The sequence below is a fragment of the Nyctereutes procyonoides genome, unplaced genomic scaffold (assembly GCF_905146905.1).
Source record: "Nyctereutes procyonoides isolate TBG_1078 unplaced genomic scaffold, NYPRO_anot_genome, whole genome shotgun sequence".
In the NCBI taxonomy this organism is placed as follows: domain Eukaryota; kingdom Metazoa; phylum Chordata; class Mammalia; order Carnivora; family Canidae; genus Nyctereutes; species Nyctereutes procyonoides.
The window spans coordinates 27,077,595-27,097,478 of NW_026575131.1; the positions used below are offsets into that span (position 1 = coordinate 27,077,595).

The following is a 19,884-nucleotide window of genomic DNA, read 5'->3' on the forward strand; positions in this document are numbered from 1 at the left end:
AGGGCAGTGGGTCTGACAGGCAGCTAAGGAAATCAGAGCTTCTCTAGATACCCATAGCCTTTCTTGGGGATGCAGTGATGCAGGTAACAGTGTTGCCATGGAGACACCATCCGTGGCCAAGCTCTTCTCCTTTGAGGGTTCACTGTGTGTACTCATTATGATGCTGAATTAGCTAGCTGTGTGTTTGGGTAGGCAGATTCCCTACTGGCCAGGGAACGCTTTTACAATGAAGTCAGAACTCCTTCAGATGGATTGTATGTATAATTCTCCAGCTGCCCTCTTGTCGCCATCTTTGACTCCTATCTGTATCTTGATGACACCTTGTTCTCTCCTAACTCCATGTCCTTTATTCACCTGTTGAGAATATTTCTTCCTTCTCTTTTTGCTTAGTATCCTCCTACTTGGCAACTAGGTCCAGCTTCCTCAAAGGAACCCTCCCTGACTCCTTGATAACCAAGAACTCTCTGTAGCACAGTACCTGGCACATGGTAGGTTTCCTGTTAATAACTCTCCTAACAGCAAAGGAAATGACTTTCTAGTTGGTTTAATGAAAGTGACTTTCTAGTTGGTTTATTTTAAGACATTATTTTGGGAAACCGCAGTATTACATGATTGTTTCAAGAATAGTGTAGTGAACTTCCATACATTCCTTTTTTTTTTCTTTTAAGATTTTATTTATTTATTCATGAGAATACACACACAGAGAGAGAGGCAGAGACACAGGCAGAGGGAGAAGCAGGCTCCATGCAGGAAGCCTGACGTGGGACTCGATCCCGGGTCTCCAGGATCACACCCTGGGCTGAAGGCAGTGCAAAACCACTGAGCCACCTGGGCTGCCCAATTCCCTTTTTTTTTTTTTTTTTTTAAGATTTCATTTATTCATGAGAGACACACAGAGACAGGCAGAGACATAGGTGGAGAGGGAAGCAGGCTCCCTGTGGGGGGCCTGATGTGGGGCTCAATCCCAGGACCCCAAGATCACAACTTGAGCCAAAGGTGGACGCTCAACCACTGAGCCACCCACGTGCCCCGAACTTCCATACATTCTTCTAGATTTCTCTGTTGTTAACATTTTGCTACATTTGCTACATGTTGTATCTCTCTCTCTCTCTCCCTACACATGCATACATATATTAATATTCTAGCTTAACCATGTGAAAATAAATGACAAACATCATCCTTTACCTGATCCTATTTCAGCATCTACCTCCTCAAAACAAGGACATTCTCCTCTGTATCCCCGCAAACAACCCTTCACTTTGGTATGTGTGGTTTAGCTCTTTGTGACTATATCTTTGTGTCCTAGTCAGACAGGGACTCTTGTTTGTTTTTTTGTTTGTTTTGTTTGTTTTGTTTTTTTGTTTTTTGTTTTGTTTTAATCCCTCACAATAACCCCTGGGATGTATAGTACTTACATGTTCAGTGAATTATTGTATAATAAATGAAGCTGCCTGCAGCAAACATTTTTGGTATTCTCATCTTCCCCTTGGCACTCACCAGCCCAGTTTACTGTGACCCATGGTTCCTGCTGTAGTAGGAACTGCAGACTCCCTGTCTTGCCTGCGGGTAAGCCACAGGACCCCAGGAATAGTCTTCACCCAGTTGGTAATTGATGGGTGACCACCTCTGCCTCTTTGACTCTCCAGTGACACATTTCTGAGGAGTGTTTCAAGCTATCTTCCATAGCTCCTCAACTGAAATGGGTCACCGTGGTCCAAAGCTTCAGCCTGCACATTACTTCACCTTATGTTGGCATCCTTCCCTTTGCCAAGTCCCTTTTCAATTTCCCTGTCAGGACTAATTGGAGACCATCTCCCACAATTCTTTACACTCAGATACCTCCTGAGGATCTGATTCTGGGGAATACCAATCTAAGGCATTGTCCCTCAGTTACTGAGACATCATACCCTTAAATCAAAGTATGGTAAGAGAGGTTCAAAAGAAGTCTTTCTAAGAGAGGTCATCCAGGAGGCTTATTTTTCAGAGGGGGTATGTTTCAACTGCTCAGAAATTACAAGGTGAATTCAGAATAGGGAGCCATGTATATTTGCTCATGGAAATATGAAATGACATATTACGAGAGGAAACCACTGCCACTGAAAATTATCCACTACCAACTTTGGCAGCGCCTGGGAGAGGGAAGCTCCTCTTGATGCAGATGGCCAGAGCCACTGGAGCCCAGGCAGAGGGCAGGGAGTTGGATGGAGCCAGGCAGCATGGTCTTGGCTCTCAGCACACACCAGCCTCCTACCCAGCTGGCCCTGTCACGGTCTCGCCCTTTAGCTTCTGTGTTTATTCGGAAACCATTTTTCCTTTCTCACAGAGATAGGAATCTTGCTTCTAGACATGGCCAGTGTCAAGGTTCATGCCTGGGCCCCTCATTCAGACTGAGTGCTTGCCAAAAAGAGGGGAAAACAAAGTATTGTGGCTGGGAAGAGGGAGTGAAGGAGCCAGCCAGACTGCAAATAACAGGATACACTGGTATCTGGGTATCAAGAACAAGGAACATAGGAATTTCAAGGAGAAGGGGATGAAAAAGAACAGAGAAGCTGACGGCACCCACTCAGATGGTGCTATCCCCTGAATTTCACATTTTATGCTTGGGCTTTGAGACAGGCAGTGGCTCATACAGTCTGGTCACTGTCGTGGAGGCAGATAGTAATGGGGGAAGGAAGCCTCAGACCACCTCCTGAGAGTCCTTCATGCCACACTCTTCCCCACCTCAGGGCCTTTGTGCTTGCTTTCCTCTGCCTGGAGATCTCGCCGCCTGGGTTCTCTCAGAGAGAGAACTGAGAATATCATATTCAATATTCTGATCACAGCTCAGATGCCACTGGAGCGGGAAGACCTATCCTGACCCATCCTCAGTCCCTCTCTTCTTCATCTTCCTATTTATTTCCATCATTGCATTTACGAAAATCTGCTAATGGCAGGTTTCCCTATTTGTCTACCTGCCTGTTGTCTACCTGCCTAACCACTGGAGTCAAAGCTCCATGAGGTTAAAGCTGTTGTATGTCTTTATCACTGCTCTGTGCCCAACATCTTGATACTGTACCTGTGTCCTATAGATGCTCATTCACTGTCATCTGCTTGGGTGGTGGGCAGGTTGGATGGATGGATGGATGGATGGATATGGTTGAGTGGACCAATGGATAGTAGGACAGAAGGACACATGGGAAAAAAAAAAAAAAGGAAGGAAGATTTGGCCACGCCATTTACAACAAGGTGGTAGAAAGATCCCTCATCTTAGAATCAGATGATGTAAATGCTAATCTGTGAAGTCATGGATGAGTTTACAGCCTTAATTTTTGTGTCTGCATAGTAGATTCAAATGCTAACGCAACAGAACTGAGACTGAATAAAGGAACTATGTGAAGATCACACAAATATTATACATCCTCCATAAATGTGGGAAATGACACAAGTAGTAGAAATGTAGCCACCATGTTCACCCTTACCTGGTGTCCTCCGGTCAGAAAGCACGTGTTGGAGTGGAGAGGAAGGAGCCCAAGCCCTGGAGCTGTCATGTTAAGCCCTTGCTCCTTTGGGGGCAGTTTCACCAACTGAGCATCCTCACTTCTTTACAGGGCAGCCTCCACTCATGTATCTCTTCTTGCCTGCCTCCCTTTCTGCCATTCTGATCCTTCACGTGTGTTTTATGAAAGATGTAGAAGGTGGGAGCAGAAGCCTCATGTGTAGGTTCTATAATCATGTGACCTGTGCAGTTTCAGAGGGAAGCAGCTGATGTTCCTGTGAGAGCTCAAATTTGATAGCTTTTTTTGCCTTATTCATGACAGGATTATCTCAGCCCTATTTTAGGCAGGCAGACCCCACTTCCAGTTCTTACCAGCTTACTAGAAACACAGCATGGTGATGACTTTTCTGCTAATAGCATCCACTGTCTTTTCATTTGTTGACCTCCGGGAAGCCTGCAGTCCAGTAAAAACTCTTTCACCCCACACATTTATGTACCTCCTAGGAACACCCAGGGGAGGTATCCCCACAGGACAGTGAACCAGAGCAACATTCACCTCATTTTAGGCTGGCACTTTGCATGCACGTGAAAAGTTAATGTTCTCATTAGAAACTTAAGGAAACTGGGTGACAGAGCAGACTGCAAAAATAAGGCCCCTGCCCAGCTCCTCCTGAGTCCATCTTGCCCAGGGTGGATCCTCCAGGTGGTTTGAAGTGATGGAAGTTTCCACAGCATTGAGAGTATATGACTGATGTACAAAGACCCAATTCTCAGCCAAGGCTTAGTGGTTTTAAATTATCCATGCCCCATCTCTCCCCACTTGCACAGAAAATTGAAAGTCGATAGCTGTTGAAATCTGGTTTTCAGATGTTTTTTATCTGACGGACCTAACTTAACTCTGTGATACCCGTAAATATATATGTGGGCCCCACATTGCCAGCATCTTCCCTGCTACGTAAGTAAGTCCTCTAATCCTGTTACAGGGCACTGGATCAGAACAAACCCACTTATCTGGATTGAATAATGCTCTTCTATTTGCTGAGAGTGTTGTGTGTACGTGTGTGGGTGTTCTGGCTCACGCTTTGTCATTCCAGGCCAGTCTTGTCTCTTGGTACTTGCTGATGGCGAGCACTTAGAATGAAATCTGGTCTCCAGTTTCTTAACATGAAGGAAAAAGAGGACCAGCAGCTGTTTCTGTTTAACAGTGATTATCCCTGGGATTGTGGGTGTTTTGAAATATTTCTTCTCTTGCTTATCTGCAATTCCTGATTCTTTCCTACATTAACTGTATGCTACTTTTTTTTTTTTTTAAGGATAAGGAATCAGTAAAAGGTTTCCCCCTTTTCCTCTTAGTAAGAATAAAAAGTTATTTTTTTGCCTTCAGTGAGCTGGAGTCATGGAAGAATTTAAATACCCAGGACATATCCATTATGTAGCTTTTTGCTCTTTGGGTTATTTTATCCCTTTTGTCTTTAACAAAAGTGTATTATCCCACACCTGGTCTCGGCAGCCTGAGGCGCTGCCATGTTGCCACATTCCCATGTGTCCAGTGTCGCACGTTCCTCATGAGTCACTTAGTATGTGCTGCTGCTGAGTTGCCCTTTAAGCAGTCTACCCTTTGACCTTTGCATAAAAGTGGCCTGAACCTGATCTGGCTATGGACTTGGGACAGAGAAGCCCATAATACAGAGAAGGTGGAAGGCTGGAGGACAGATGGTAGGGCTGGCAGTGAGACACCCCTCTGGTGGCTGATGTGGTACTGCCTCTCTCTAGCACTTTGTTATATCCATGCTCTGATCAGTACCCAGCTGAGTGACAGTTGGGCTTAGTGACCTCAGAGTCTAAGACACAGTGGTCAGGAGGGATCACCGTAGGTTCCCTGTAACAGTTTTAAAAATGTGTGCTGCCCAGAGTTCCTGAGTCCATCCGGTTTGTTGATGGAACACACGTTTCCAAACCATTCCCTGACTGGTGTTCCTTCTAACTGAAAGGCCAGCAACAGAAGAGTGTCCTCTAACTGTGCATCGGAGATGCTGGTAGAAATGCACTTCCTGGGCCTGGTCTCAGATCAATCAAATCTGAGTCTCTGGTTTATCCCACTCCTCCCCAAGCACCTCCATGTAATGTCTTGGCAACTGGATATGTAATTTCCCATGATTAGAATCATTATTTATACGCAGAGTTTCATGATTAGGAATTGTTTGTCTTTTAAAAGCCATTGACAGTCTTTTTTTTTTTTTGGTCTTTCTATCATCTATCAGAATATTGAGCATCTAATTCACATTTTGCTAAGTGCTAGGAATGACCTTGAGCTGTCAAGGGAAGTATGCTTGTTTCCAAACTTACATTCTTGAAATCTTAAGGCCATGAAAATGCTTGGAGTTTGAAAGCAGGTTGAGTTTGAGAGGGGTTAGGCCTCCTCCCCTTACATCAACCTGGGCAGCTGTTTTATATATCGAGTTTTCACATAGGGGTTCTTTTGCAAAAAATGTTTTCCTCTCATTAAAAAAGGAAGTGGGGGGGGTGAAAGAGAGAAAGCTATTTTTTTTTTTTTTGAAAAAGGGCTTAATGATGTTTGCAATGCCATCTGAATCTAGAATCCTGCAGTTGAGGAAACGAACTTGTCAGAATCGCATTATAAAGGAGAATCCCTTTTTCCCTTCATCCTATCACTTCTCATACAAAACAAGACATTTGGGTTCTGAGATCAGTGTTGTAAATAATGTGTCAACATTTCCAAGATGAGCCCCCCCCACACACACACACAGGCACCCAGCCTATTTATAATGAATCCTTTCACAGCACTGTAGGTAAATTAATTAGCATAAATTAGTTATTCTCCAAATGGTGTGGCCCTGGGCCCAGATGACCAGAATACTTTGAGATGGTTAGAAAAGAGAGCCTCTGCTGCCCACCAGTCTTGTGTGTTCCATGGAAGAGCAGATTGAGGCCTCTGGATGTGGAAGCAAATACATTAATAGCTTTTGGATTAGGAGGGTTGCAAGGGTGGTTGCCGGGCAGAGGGAGGGAAGGAAGGGGAATGAGGGATCACTGCTCGGAATCCTGCCTTCTTCCTTGGAAACCTGTCATTCACAAACCCAATTATGTGCAGGTAGCATGTCAACTCTGACAGAATGAAACCAATGCACACTTTATATGGTCTTTTTTTTTTTTTTTTGTAGTGAAATCCTGCTATACTAGCAGGTTCTATTTTCATAAATGTCTTTTTTTTTTTTTTAAGCCAAATCATAGATTTCCTCCACACACCCCTGAAGAGCTTTAATCAGTGTGTTGGAAGACAGAGCCATTGGGTGTTGCTATGTACACTTTACCAAGAGGGGGAGAGAGACATGAGGATCAAGAGAAATCCTCATGGCCTATCTCTGACCCTTTGCTCCTTTCTGAGCATCTGGGCCTTGGGTTCCCCATTTATAAACAGGGGTTATTAGATTAGTCTTTCCAAAGGCTGTCATGGATTCACTCAAAGATTGAAAATTCTTTGCAAATAAAAATGCCTTTCCAGGGGATCCCTGGGTGGCGCAGCGGTTTGGCGCCTGCCTTTGGCCCAGGGCGCGATCCTGGAGACCCGGGATCGAATCCCACATCGGGCTCCCGGTGCATGGAGCCCGCTTCTCCATCTGCCTATGTCTCTGCCTCTCTCTCCTTCTCTCTCTGTGACTGTCATAAATAAATAAAAAAAAAAAAAAAATTTAAAAAAAAAAAAAAAAAAAAAAAAAAAAAAAAAAAAAAAAATGCCTTTCCACGAGAGTGCCTGTTAATTATCAATGAGAAGTAGAAGGCAAGCAGCTAGCAGGGAAAACACATGAGGTCCTCATGGTTTTGATTTACCATTTTGTTTTCTTTTTTCCTTTTTCTTTCTCTTTGATTTTGATTTTTCTGAATGTGTTTGTTGTTCAAGGGCAAAAGGGTATTCTGTGGTTGGGGTCAAGTGCACCTTCTGCAGTTAATTGTTGGTGTTTGGGGTCACGTAAATCCTATTTTGAGTCTCTGTTCCGCTCACCATTTTGGGTTTACTTTGAACATGTTGTTTGATCCCTCTGGGCCTTTGCTTTCTTCTTGGAAAGTGGGGATAATATTTTCTTTCTTGGAGGACTGGTGTACAAATCTGAACTCATGAGTGTAAGGTATGCGTAAGCCAAATGCTGTGTGTTCTGCCCATGTATGCACCCTCGCAATTCAGATCACCCTCATCCTGATTCACCTTTCTTGTATTCCTGAGCACTTAGCATCTTTAATGTGCTATTTGACCAAATTATTCATTATGTGGATTGCTCAGGTCCCAGGAGGGCAGAGATCATTGTTTGTTTTGGTTAGGTATCCCAGGTGCAAGAGCAGTGCATGCCTGGCACATGGTAGGTACTTGATGGTTGTTGAGTGACAAAATAGGCCCTTAGCCATCTCCCCTTTCTCTGTTCTGTTCATAGTTCTACTCAGTGAGATTCATTCTGGATCTGGATCTGGTTCTGTATTCTGTATTTTGTTATTTTCTTGTCTTTTTTTCTTTTCCTGGGACTTCAGTTCGTTAGATTATGTCCTTCAAACATTAAATATTGCACTTTTCCCTGCAGTGCTGAATACATGAGTTGCACAGATCAATATTTTGGAGACTGAGTTTGGTAAAAAATCTTTTACATTTTGTTTGAAAAGTATGACTTTCTAGTATAAACCATAAGTCACCAAGGAGCTTCCTAAACTTGCTAAAATACACTGAGTTTTTTTTTTTTTTCTCTTAAGTCATTAACTGGTATAAAAAGAACTGGAGAGGAAAATCCCTGACCACTTCCTAACACCCTTGACTTCTTTACAGTAGCTGGTTAATTAAAGAGTTACTGTTAAAATGGGCTCTGACTATTTTTAAAAGCAGCAGCCAAGGTTTGGAAGAAACCCCTTTGAGTTTGGAGATGCAAACCAGATCCAAGTGTGCATTCTGTCTGTGTATATTTTCGATCTGATGAAAAGCAGGAAGTGGGAGAATCTGACAAGCCTGACTTGGCTGAACTAAACTGATTTTGTTTCTTGAGTACATTTTGGTGTCAAATGTTAGGCATAAGACATTAATAGAGTGAGGACAAAAACCAACTGATCATCTTAATAGTTGGAAAAAACATTTGACAAAACCCAATACCCTTTTGTCATTTAAAAAAAAAAACACTCAACAAACTAGCATAGAAAGAATCTTCTTCAACTTGATAAAGGGCATCTACAAAAAGCCTAGAGCTAAATAATACTTGATGGTGAAAGATTGGATGTTTTTCCTTAAGATCAAGAACACGACAAAGAAAAAAAACAAAGAAAAAAAAAAAAAAAAAAAAGAACACGACAAAGATATCTGCCACTGCCACTTCTGTTAACCATTGTGCTGAAGGTTGTAGCCAGGGCAATAAGGCTGTAGCCAGGGCAATAAGGCAAGACAAAGACATAAAAGGTATCAAATTGGAAAAGAAAGAATAAAACTATCTCCATTTGTAGATGACATGATCTTGCATATGGGAAATGCTAAGGGATACAAACACATACACCATACTCTTAAAACTGAAAAAAACTAGTTCAACAAGATTGTATGATGGAAGATCAATGTACAAGCATTCTTGGTGTTTCTATACCATAACAATGTGAAAAGGAAATTAAACAATTTTACAATAGCATCAAAAAGAATAAAATACTTGGGAATAAACTTAACAAAAAATATGTAAGACTCATGACAGAAAACCATAAAATAGCATTGAAAGAAACTAAAATAGACTGAAATAAATGGAAAGACATCTTTCGTTCATGAATTGGAAGATCTAATATTGTTAAGATAGCAGTATTCTCAAAATTGATCTCTAGATTCAGTGCAATTCCTATTGGAATCCCAGCTAGATTTTTTGCAAAAAACGGGCAAGTTAATCCAAAATTCATATTTTATGATGCAAATTCCAGGGACCTAAGAGAGCCAACACAATTTTTTTAAAGGACAAAGCTGGACAACTCATATTCACAATTTCAAAACCTACTGCAAAACTACAGTAATGAAGACAGAGTGGTAATGGCATAAGGTAGACAGAGAGCTCAATGGACTAGAACTGAAAATCCAAAAATAAACTCTTATATTTATGATCAACTGATTTTTGACAAAGACACCAAGACAACCCAAAGGAAAAATAATCGAGTTTTTAACCAATGGTGCTAAGACAGTTGAATAACTACATGAGTATGAAGTTGGACTCCTAACTTACACCATGCATGAAAACCAATTCAAAATGGAACATAGACCCAAATATAAGAGCTAAAGCCGGTGATCCTTGGGTGGCTCAGCGGTTTGGCGCCTGCCTTCAGCCCAGGGCATGATCCTGGAGTCCCGGGATCAAGTCCCACATCAGGCTCCCTGCGTGGAGCCTGCTTCTCCCTCTGCCTGTGTCTCTGCCTCTCTCTTTCTCTCTCTCCCTCTGTCTCTCATAAATAAATAAATAAAATATTTTTTTAAAAAGAGCTAAAGCCATAAACATCTTAGATGAAAACATAGGGGTGAGTCTTTATGAATTTAAGTTAGACAAGGTTTCTTAGATGCGACACCAAAAGCACAAAGCATAGCAGAAGACTTTATCAGAATAAGAAACTTTGGTGCTTCAGTAGTCATATCAAGAATGTGGTAACCAGGGGCGCCTGAGTGGTTCAGTTAAGCCATCTGACTCTTGATTTTGGCTCAGGTCATGATCTCAGGGTTGTAAGATCAGACTCTGCATCAGGCTCCATGCTGCTTAAGATTCTCTTCTTTCTCTGCCCCCCCCCCCGATACAAATAGATAAATTAGTTAGTTAATTAATTAATTAAAATAAAATCCCGAAGGCCTATGTTTAAAAAAAAACAGACTTGGAAGTGTTCATACAATTAAAAAAAGAAGTGAAGACCACCCACAAAATGGGAGAATATTTTTACAAATCTTAATTTCTGATAAAGGACTTATATTCAGAAATATATATATAAAGAATGCTTATAATTCAACAAGAAAAAGACAATTTTAAAAATGGACTAAGACTTTTTTTTTTTTTAAGATTCTATTTATTTATTCATAGAGACACACAGGGCGGGTGGGGGGGGGGCAGAGGGAGAAGCAGGCCCCATGCAGGTAGCCTGACATGGGACTCGATCCTGGGTCTCCAGGATCACACCCCAGGCTGCAGGCAGCGCCAAACCGCTGAGCCACCAGGGCTGCCCGGACTAAGACTTTCAATGGACACTTCTCCAAAGAGGATACATAATAAAAAGATGCTCAATATCATTAGCTATTAATGAAGTACAAATCAAAAGATGTCACTCCACACCCACTAGGATGGAAACAATGGAAAGATATTAACAAGTGTAGCAAGGATATAAAGAAAATAAAACAGTCATTCATTAATGGTGGGAATATAAAAACGGTGCAGCTATTTCTGAAAAACAGTTTGACAGTTCCTCAAAATGTTAAACATAAGGTTACCATATGACCTAGCAATTCTACTCCTGGATATATACTCAAGAAAATTGAAAACCTGTGTTCACACAAAAACACTTGTATATAAATATTTAGAGCAGTATTATTCACAAAAATAAAAATAGTGGAAATAATCCAAAGGTCCAACTGATGAATGGATGAACAAAATGTAATGTATCCATTCTCTGGAATATTATAATGCAATAAAAAGGAAGGAAGGATTGTCACATGCTACAACATGAATTAATCTTGAAAACATCCTACTCTGTAAAAGAAGCCAGTTTCAAAAAAATACATATTGCATGATTCCATACATATGCCTTTCTAGAACAGGCAAAGCCACATAGAGATAAGTGGTTGTCAGGTCCTGGGGTTGAAGGGGAGGGGATTGTGGAAAGTCACTGCTAACGTGCCTTGGGTTTCTTTTGGGATGATGAAGACATTCTACCATTAAATAGTGGTGAGAGTTTCAAACTCTGTGAATGTCTAAAAGCCAGTGATTTGTACATTTTAAAATGATGACCTTTATGGTACAGGAATTCTATCTTAACAAAGCTGTTGTCAAAAAATTAGGCATATGTGGGGATTCTGAACCCTCTCATTGCCTCAATAAGATGCTACTGAAACTAATCATAAAGATCTGAGTACCACGTAGAACAGCTCATTTTCTAAAAATTTTCCTCCTTGATTTCTTTTTCTTCTCTTTTTCATTGGTAGAAGCTAGAAATGCTTTTGTACTGCTGACATCAACCTTTTTACTGCTTCATCATTTTTGTAGCCATGGAAAAGGGAACAGATGGTAACCTTAAAAGAGAAATGTTCAACTTTGGGGAGAGATTTTATCTTTGGCTGCTACCTTTTGAAATAATTCACATGCATGATCCTCTTATACTGTATTTAAAAAAAAAAAACAACCAATGTGGGAAAGATTTGGGTTTCTGATTGGAATTTCAAACCTATGGGGATATTTAGTAGAGGTGAAAATGTCTTTCCCATGAGATCTTAGGGCCAGATTTGTTTGGTGGGAAAATATATTCTTACTCTTTTTCTTAAAAAAAACCTCGCGGGCAGTTCTCTTTAAAACATTCCAGAGCTGGTGGCTCAGTGGTTTAGCGCCACCTTCAGCCCAGGGCGTGATCCTGGAGACACAGGATCGCGTCCCACGTCAGGCTCCCTGCATGGAGCCTCCCTGCATGTCTCTCTATGTGTGTCTCTTGTGAATAAATAAATAAAATATTAAAAAAAACAAAAAAACAAAAAAAAACTTCCAGGGCAGCCCAGGTGGCTCAGCGGTTTAGCGCCACCTTCAGCCCAGGGCGTGATCCTGGAGACTGAGGCTCGAATTCCACATCCAGCTCCCTGGATGAAGCCTACTTCTCCCTCTGCCTGTGTCTCTGCCTCTCTCTCAGTGTCTCTCATGAATAAATAAGTAAGATCTTAAAAAATAAAATAAAATAAAACCGCCCAAGCTTCTAGGAAATGCAAATGGTATGTTGTCAGCATTTGTTAAATCCCCTGGTAATATTTCTGATCATCATATGTATTATGTCGATTTAATTACTATTCTAGTTAAAATTGTAGTCATGGTCCCTATCCAGTGCTCTAATAAAAGATATTTTGACATTATTTTTGGGATATTGATTTAGAAGAAGAGGTGGGAGTCCGTGTTCAAATATTCTCATCAGGCTTACCTGGTGGCCTCTGACCTTTCGTGACATTTCCACATGTGCAGCACCACACCTTCAAGAAGACAGGCATGCTGTGGAGTACCGCTTTAGATGCTCTTGCCAAAAGCCAGTTGCCAAGGAATGTGTTTATGGTTTGGGATCCAAGGGCTGGTGACTGGCAGCCAGATGATCAATGGTTTCTTTTACCTTCCTTCTTACCTCCCACCTTTGCTGCTTGCAGGAAGATCTGCCTACACTGCAAGTGCCCTCAGGAGGAGCACATGGTGACAGTGATGCCCCTAGAGATGGAGAAGACTGTCAGCAAACTCATGTTTGACTTCCAGAGGAACTCCACGTCAGATGACGACTCGGGCTGTGCCTTGGAGGAGTACGCTTGGATCCCACCGGGGCTGAAGCCTGAACAGGTACCATTCTTGATGGGGAGGGCAAGTGTGGTTTGGGCTGTTTTTCTTTGTCCTGCCCGTCCTTCTTCATTCCAGTTCAGAAGGAAGAGTTCATTTTGCTGATTCAGACAGGTGGTTGGGGCTCCACGGGTTGGCGACATCTGGGGCACCAGTGGGTACTGAAGAAGAGAAAAGAAACTGAGTCCTGTGTGGGCCATTGCTCATTTGTTCTGGGTTGCTATTATTCACTGTCAACAGAAGATGGAAACTTCTCAGAAATGTTGGCTTTGAGACATTAGGGAGGGAGACTTGATTTTTGGAGAGGGAAAGGGAGTGCTACATTGGCCAATAGTCTTAATGATTCTTTGTTAAAGGAGAGTGAGGAAATAAGGATTTGCCTTATTCCTCCCAGTGATATATGCTGTGTTTAATTCTAAGTTCAGCCTTGCTTTACAAAGAAAGACATTGGCATTTCCTGAAATATTTGGCAATACCCACAGGCCATAAGTATTATTGGCTCGATTAGATGAACTTTGTTTCTTTCTCTTTCACTGCATTTTTCTCAATAGTATACACTCTCCTCTTTGTATTTCTATACTTGGGGTTTTCTCTTTAACCAACCTTCTGTTGGTTTAGAAGCTGGACACTTTTCATGGTCCTGCAGAGGTCCACCCCTATTTTTGCCTTGTGACACAGAAGATGGCTTTCTCCAGTGATCTTTCCTATGGCTGACAGAATGTTTTGAAGCTTAAAATACCCCGAAATTTTGATGTCAGGAACTTTCAGGATGATAAATCTTCCAGGAAATGTTCTTTATGATTAGGCAAAGCTGAAGAATTTGCAAACAACTCAAGAATGGACCCTCAGTAACATCCCTTTGGCCATTTCTCATTCTCTTCTTCTAGTATTTGAGAGCACAAACTGGCACCTGAAATCAAGTACACAGGCAGGATTTGCTTAGCTAGAAAAGTATTATTTAAAATTTTGAATTAGGGGGAGGTGGGCAGGGGGTTGGGGTGACTGGGTGACGGGCACTGAGGGGGGCACTTGGTGGGATGAGCACTGGGTGTTATGCTATATGTTGGCAAATTGAACTCCAATAAAAAAATTAAAATAAAATTTTGAATTAGTTACTAATTCTTAAAAATTAGGAATTTTTATGTAGAAATTCATATCGATGTCTTGAAGAACTGAGGTTCTGTCATCTCATCCCTGCAAGGATTGGTGCTGGCCAGTTAGCTGAGTGCTGGCCGTTCTTTCTAGGCAGTTGCATATCTCTAAGTCACCCAGCCACTTTGTGTTACCTTCCTAAGCTCTGAAGACATTTCATTTTTTTGTGATCTCTTTTCTCATTCTTCTAAGGAAGAAAATGTTATAGAACAGAAAACATTCTCAGAAAATAATCTCCACGAGGATTTGGGGAGTTCTGTGTTGAGATATTAGCTGCAAGAAATAAGAACATTTTCTCTCAGTTTGCAGGTTGTTATATCTTTATTTCCTTCTGTTTTGGTGAAGAAGGTATTATTAAAGAGTAAGCTTCAGAAGAATGAGAGTATTTGATTGAGTTTGTCTGAACACTCAAAAGAGGTGGTGGATGACTGAATATCTTTGTTTGACATCACCATTCTGCTGCCAGTATTTGAGCATGGAGTTTTCACACCTAGATACATCTGTGAGCTTGTTTCATTTTCTTGCTAACCTCATTTCCAGCAGCTTCTAAGAGACCCATCTTTCTTTTGTTCACATTGCTTTCTACTAAAAACTGGCCCCTGAAATTCTGAAGTTAAGCTATTTGGGGTTTCCTGCTTATGTAGAAGACCATGAAACATTATTCTGAGATTTTCAGATGCAGGGAAAAATTTCTGTTGGCTTAAGAGAACAGACAGTTGCAGAAGCTGGGGTCTTGGTTCAGTTCACAATTCCAAAAGTGAATGCTGATAGTGTTTTTGAGGGCCGCTTGACTCATCCAAAATGAACGTTTTGGGGAAACAAAAACGAACTTTCTTTGATTTGTTTGACAGAAAACAATTAATGCTATTAAACAAATGGTTTTAATTATGTCCAGTGAAAGGATATTCCCATCTCTTATAATTTGCTATTCCTTGCATGGTTTTCTCTATTCCCTGAATTTATTCAAACCTATGTGACACAGATGGTTAGGAAGGGCAGTTGTTCTCTAGAGAGAGACTCTCTCTTCAAGCTGTTTGAAGGGCTGTATATTTGCCTAATAAAATAGGAGTCTGTATTTAAAGGTATTTGAAGGGATCGTGCTGCATAAGAGAAATGGGGTTCAAATTTTAAAATTATGAGATCTTTTAAAATCTATTATGGAACTACTTATAGATTTAAAGATTTTTTAAAAGCTGTGTAGAATGTTTTAAGATTAGACAAATTTGAAACCCTGAATGCCTTTCACTAAAAATTCTGATGTTTAATATCATGTTTAGTTGTCTCTGATTTAAGAAACTTCATTTTTCTATCAAGAGAAATTACAATGAAAGTTGAATGCTTTGTGCCACAGGCGAAATACTAAAGACCAGTTCGGGTTGAAAGTAATGTGCTTTCATTTCTGGTAGAAACCTTTCATTTTACTCCCTGATCATGGGGTTGGTAATATACTTTCAGGTGATACTCTTTATTATTCTATTTCTTCTGAGAAATGCCTTCAATTAAATATAATGCACACGGAAGTCACCTCCCACTTAGGGAGGTGTTTTTGAATAGGGGCATTTAATTTCATAAAAACCTACTACTGCAAAACCCACCATCTTAAAGTAATGTGAAAAGTGATAAATATAATAGATGATGCCAGAAAGGAAGAGCATTTATGCTGTGATTCTTAATGACTGGCCTAAAAAGTCATGAGTGAGGTTGCTCTGATCCTTCCCCCTTTGTTCACTTCAAAGGAGCTGTGTTATGACATCAGAAAGCCCTCCAGTACCTGAACTGTCCTAATTGCCCATCCAGTTTCTTTAAAGCTCCAGTTTGTCTTCAAATCAGTTTATAGTATGTGCCCCATCTTCTAGAGCTGTTATTGTGATACATTTACAGTAAATGATACTTCAGAAAAAAATTGGAGGATTTTTAACAAGCCATGAGACAAGTAAATGGTGGCCACCTGGTTGGCTCAGTGGTTGAGCGTCTGCCTTTCGCTCAAGTTGTGGTCCTGGGGTCCTGGGGTTGAGTTCTGCATCGGGCTGCCCACAGGAAGCCTGCTTCTCCCTCTGCCTGTGTTTCTGCCTCTCTCTCTGTGTGTGTGTCTCTCATGAATAAAGAATTTCAAAGATTTTATTTCATCTTTGAAACAAAAGAAAAGAGAGGCAGGCAAATGGTGAGCATGATTTCTGTACCTGAGCACTATTGGAATTCTGGGCTGGATAATTCTTTGCTGTTGGGGCTGTCCTGTGCAGTGTAGGATGACTAGCAGTTTCCTTGTCTTCTACTCATGAGATAGCAGAAGCACACAACACCTGTTCCTCTAGACTTTGGGGTGACCCAACCTGTCTCCAGGCAGTACCCAGTGATCCTGGGGGTTAGGTTGGGCACCCCCAGTTGAGAACCACTGAATGAAAGTGATGTTGAAACCTAAAGGATCTGTCAGCAAAAATTCTGGCCCAATCAAAACATAAAATTCTGACTCACATCAGCAGACATTTATTTGAGTACCTACCATGTTCTAGCTCCAGTTTAATAGCTGCTCCCTTGTAACAGGGTCAAGTATTTGGCAGAGGGAAAACATGGTGATTCCTTGCTGCTTGAACAGGGGCCAGTGGTCTCCGATCAGACCCCATGGTGCTCAATAAGACAAAAGAATCCGAGTGTTATGAGGAGCAGGCAGTGGTGGGTGGGTCACCTTTTGTTCTCCAAAACAGAAATCGCTTTTTGATTAAGGAAAGCTGGCTTATTGGAAAACAAACAAACCAGAAAGAAGAGAAAATATAAAACACCTAAGGAAGTGGATCAAAATCCTCCATCATTCCACCAATCAAGGAGTATTGTTTTGTAACCTTTATTGTATGCATGTAGCAAGCATCTTTGTAATAGGAGTACTTTCTGTTTTGTTTTGGACAAAAATGTGATGACGCTATCCACTTACTCTGACTTTTGTTTCACTTCATGTATTATGAACATTTTTTGGTATCCGTGTATTTAGATCCAGCTTATCCTTTCGGAGGTTGTCTGGTCTTCACTGATATTTTCTAACCTGGATAGGTACCATCCACCACTAGGGAGCATTTGGAAATGTATGTTCAGAAGGGGGTACTTTGTCAAAATAACTCTACTAGCATTAAAATGGGTAGAGGCTTGGATGCTTAACATCCTGAAAATTACCAGATGATTCTGCGCAAAGAAGCAGCCACCCCTCCCGAATGCCAAGCGTACCACCCCTGAGCCAAAGGTCTATTTTTGACTGTGCGCCTTGTTGGCAGCTTTCTTCCACATTAAATAAGATGGGCAGTAGCCCTCCATCTTGCACATTCGCCTATTCCTCACAATTCTTAGAGGCAGAATGGTCTCATGTAAACCTTTTTAAGGCTTTTGATTTATGGTGACAAACTGCTATCTGGAAAGTTAACTAACTGGTAAGTCCTCTGGGTAGACAGTCTTCATTACGACCATGTCAATTTGTTTTTGTTTTTGTTTTCTGTTAATTCTACTCCTTACTCCATGCAAACCTGAAGAGACCATCAGGTTGTGTCTCCTGAATTGTGTCTCCTTTCTTTTTTTTTTTTTTTAATTTTTATTTATGATAGTCACACACACAGAGAGAGAGAGGCAGAGACACAGGCAGAGGGAGAAGCAGGCAGAGGGAGAAGCAGGCTCCATGCACCGGGAGCCCGACGTGGGATTCGATCCCGGGTCTCCAGGATCGCGCCCTGGGCCAAAGGCAGGCGCCAAACCGCTGCGCCACCCAGGGATCCCTTGTGTCTCCTTTCCATCCATGTTTTGGATGCTCTAGGGATTTGTGGAAGATTCTCAAATATGAAGGCACCAATCCTTGGTACTCCAAACATTAGTAATATTACCTTGACCTTAACTGTGGTTTTGCTCATAAAGAGTGGTGATTCAGTTACTTCTTCAGAAGTACTTGCACATCAGACCATCATAGGAAAGATGAAGATATCAGGGGTAATTGTCCAATGTTTGGCTTGTTTTTTCTTTCTTTTTCTTTTTTAAGATTTTATTTATTTGAGAGAGGGGAAGGGAGAGAGAGCATGAGCAGGGTGGAGAGTCAGAGGGAGAAGGAGAAGCAGGCTCCCCACTGAGCAGGAAGCCTGACACAGGGCTCTATCCCAGGACCCCAGAATCATGACCTGAGCCAAAGGCAGACACTTAACCGGCTGAGCCACCTAGACGCGTCTGAGCCACCCAGGTGCCCCTGATGTTTGACTTTCATAGTATTCTACAACATGTGGCAAAGCAGACCATCCAGTAGTACCTACAGGAGGGGGTGAATTAGTTGGTTTTGAGCTCTATGTAAGTCTACAACATCTCTCTTAGAGGTACATAAAATTCTGTGTTTGACTTTCAAGGCAGTGACTTTTGCTTATCCATCAAGTATCAGATTAAATGTGTTTCCTCAGGGAGCTTCTGTGGCCACCTTCTACTTCCAATAGAAGATTAGGTCCCCAGTTACATACTCTGTAGCAATTGCTGCTACTACTACTTAAGACTTTTCAAACATAATTAGATACTTACTGGTGTAATTATCTGTTTGATATTTGCCTCCTCCACTCTGCTCTAAGATCCAAGAGGGCTGGGATCGTGTCTGGTTTGTTCTTCAGGAATCCTCCGCCTCCTAGCACAGAGCCTGACCATGGCAGCCACCCAGCTAATAGTTGATAAGAGACAGGCAGATGACTGGGGTCCTCTGCAGAAGCAGAAAGGCTCAGGATAAAAGTCTTCAAAATGTTCTTCTACATTAAGGATGATGGTTCTGTATCAATTTTTCCTACTCCCCTAACCATCTCGATTACTTCAGAGTTTTCTCAGCCAACAAGGGGCAGGAGATGGATGGCCTCTCACGAAGGACTGTGCTCTAGCACAAACATGAAGCAGCACTGCTAGCTCCAAGACCCAGATCTGGAGCCAGGTGGAAAGAGCCAAGGGCCTGGCAGGGAGTCATTTGTGTCCCAGTCCAAATGTAGGGAGCCCTTTGGGAGCCACAGGGTGAAGAGGAAGCAGTGTGGTCCAGGGGGAAGAACCTCACCTCTAGAGTCAGACCCAACTGGCTGCTGCTTCCTCTCTTTCTGGCCTCAGCAAGGATGTTTGGCTTCCAAGAGCCTCGGTTTTCTGATGATGATGGTGATGATGATGATGATGATGATGACAACGACGACAACAACAGTGTGGAAATTATTAACACCTGTTATTTGCCCACTAGTTTTTAACTTTGCTTACATGATCCTGTTTCATTCTGGAAACCTTATTTGGTAATTATTATTCCTGCCTATGTTTCGGAGATGAATAAAGCAAGGCTCAAAGAAATTAAAACACGTGCCCGCGGTCACACAGCTGAGCAACAGAGACAGATTCAGCCTCAGGCAACCCAACCTGGGTACTGATACTCTCAGAGCTGTGGGCCGCAGGAGCTGCTCTGGGCCCCGAATGAGGGATGCACACAGAAGTTGCTAGATAAAATGGTTGTCACCTTACTGCCCTTCCTGTGAAGCTGTGGTGACACGGATGACTATTGCCCCGAGCAGGCAGGAGGAGGGGGGAAGGGATCTTTTGGCTGACCAGGACAGGGGAAGGTTAGGTGGGGGTGGAGGAGGTGAGTGGAGCATAGGCTTAGCAGGAGTCCTAGATCCCTTCCCAGCCTTCTCAAGGGCTTCCAGTAAAATCATTTTGAATTCTGCAATA

At 41.9% G+C, this 19,884-nt stretch overlaps 1 protein-coding gene across 4 annotated transcripts in view; it reads left to right on the plus strand.

Annotated features, from left to right (window-relative positions):
- PRICKLE2 (prickle planar cell polarity protein 2) overlaps positions 1–19,884 on the plus strand; it is a 325,226-nt gene that overhangs the window by 220,603 nt on the left and 84,739 nt on the right. For all 4 annotated transcript variants that reach the window (XM_055343591.1, XM_055343595.1, XM_055343594.1 and 1 more), the window contains one exon: positions 12,858–13,041. In XM_055343591.1, the coding sequence (XP_055199566.1) occupies positions 12,858–13,041 (184 nt within the window). The remainder of the gene's footprint in view (positions 1–12,857; positions 13,042–19,884) is intronic.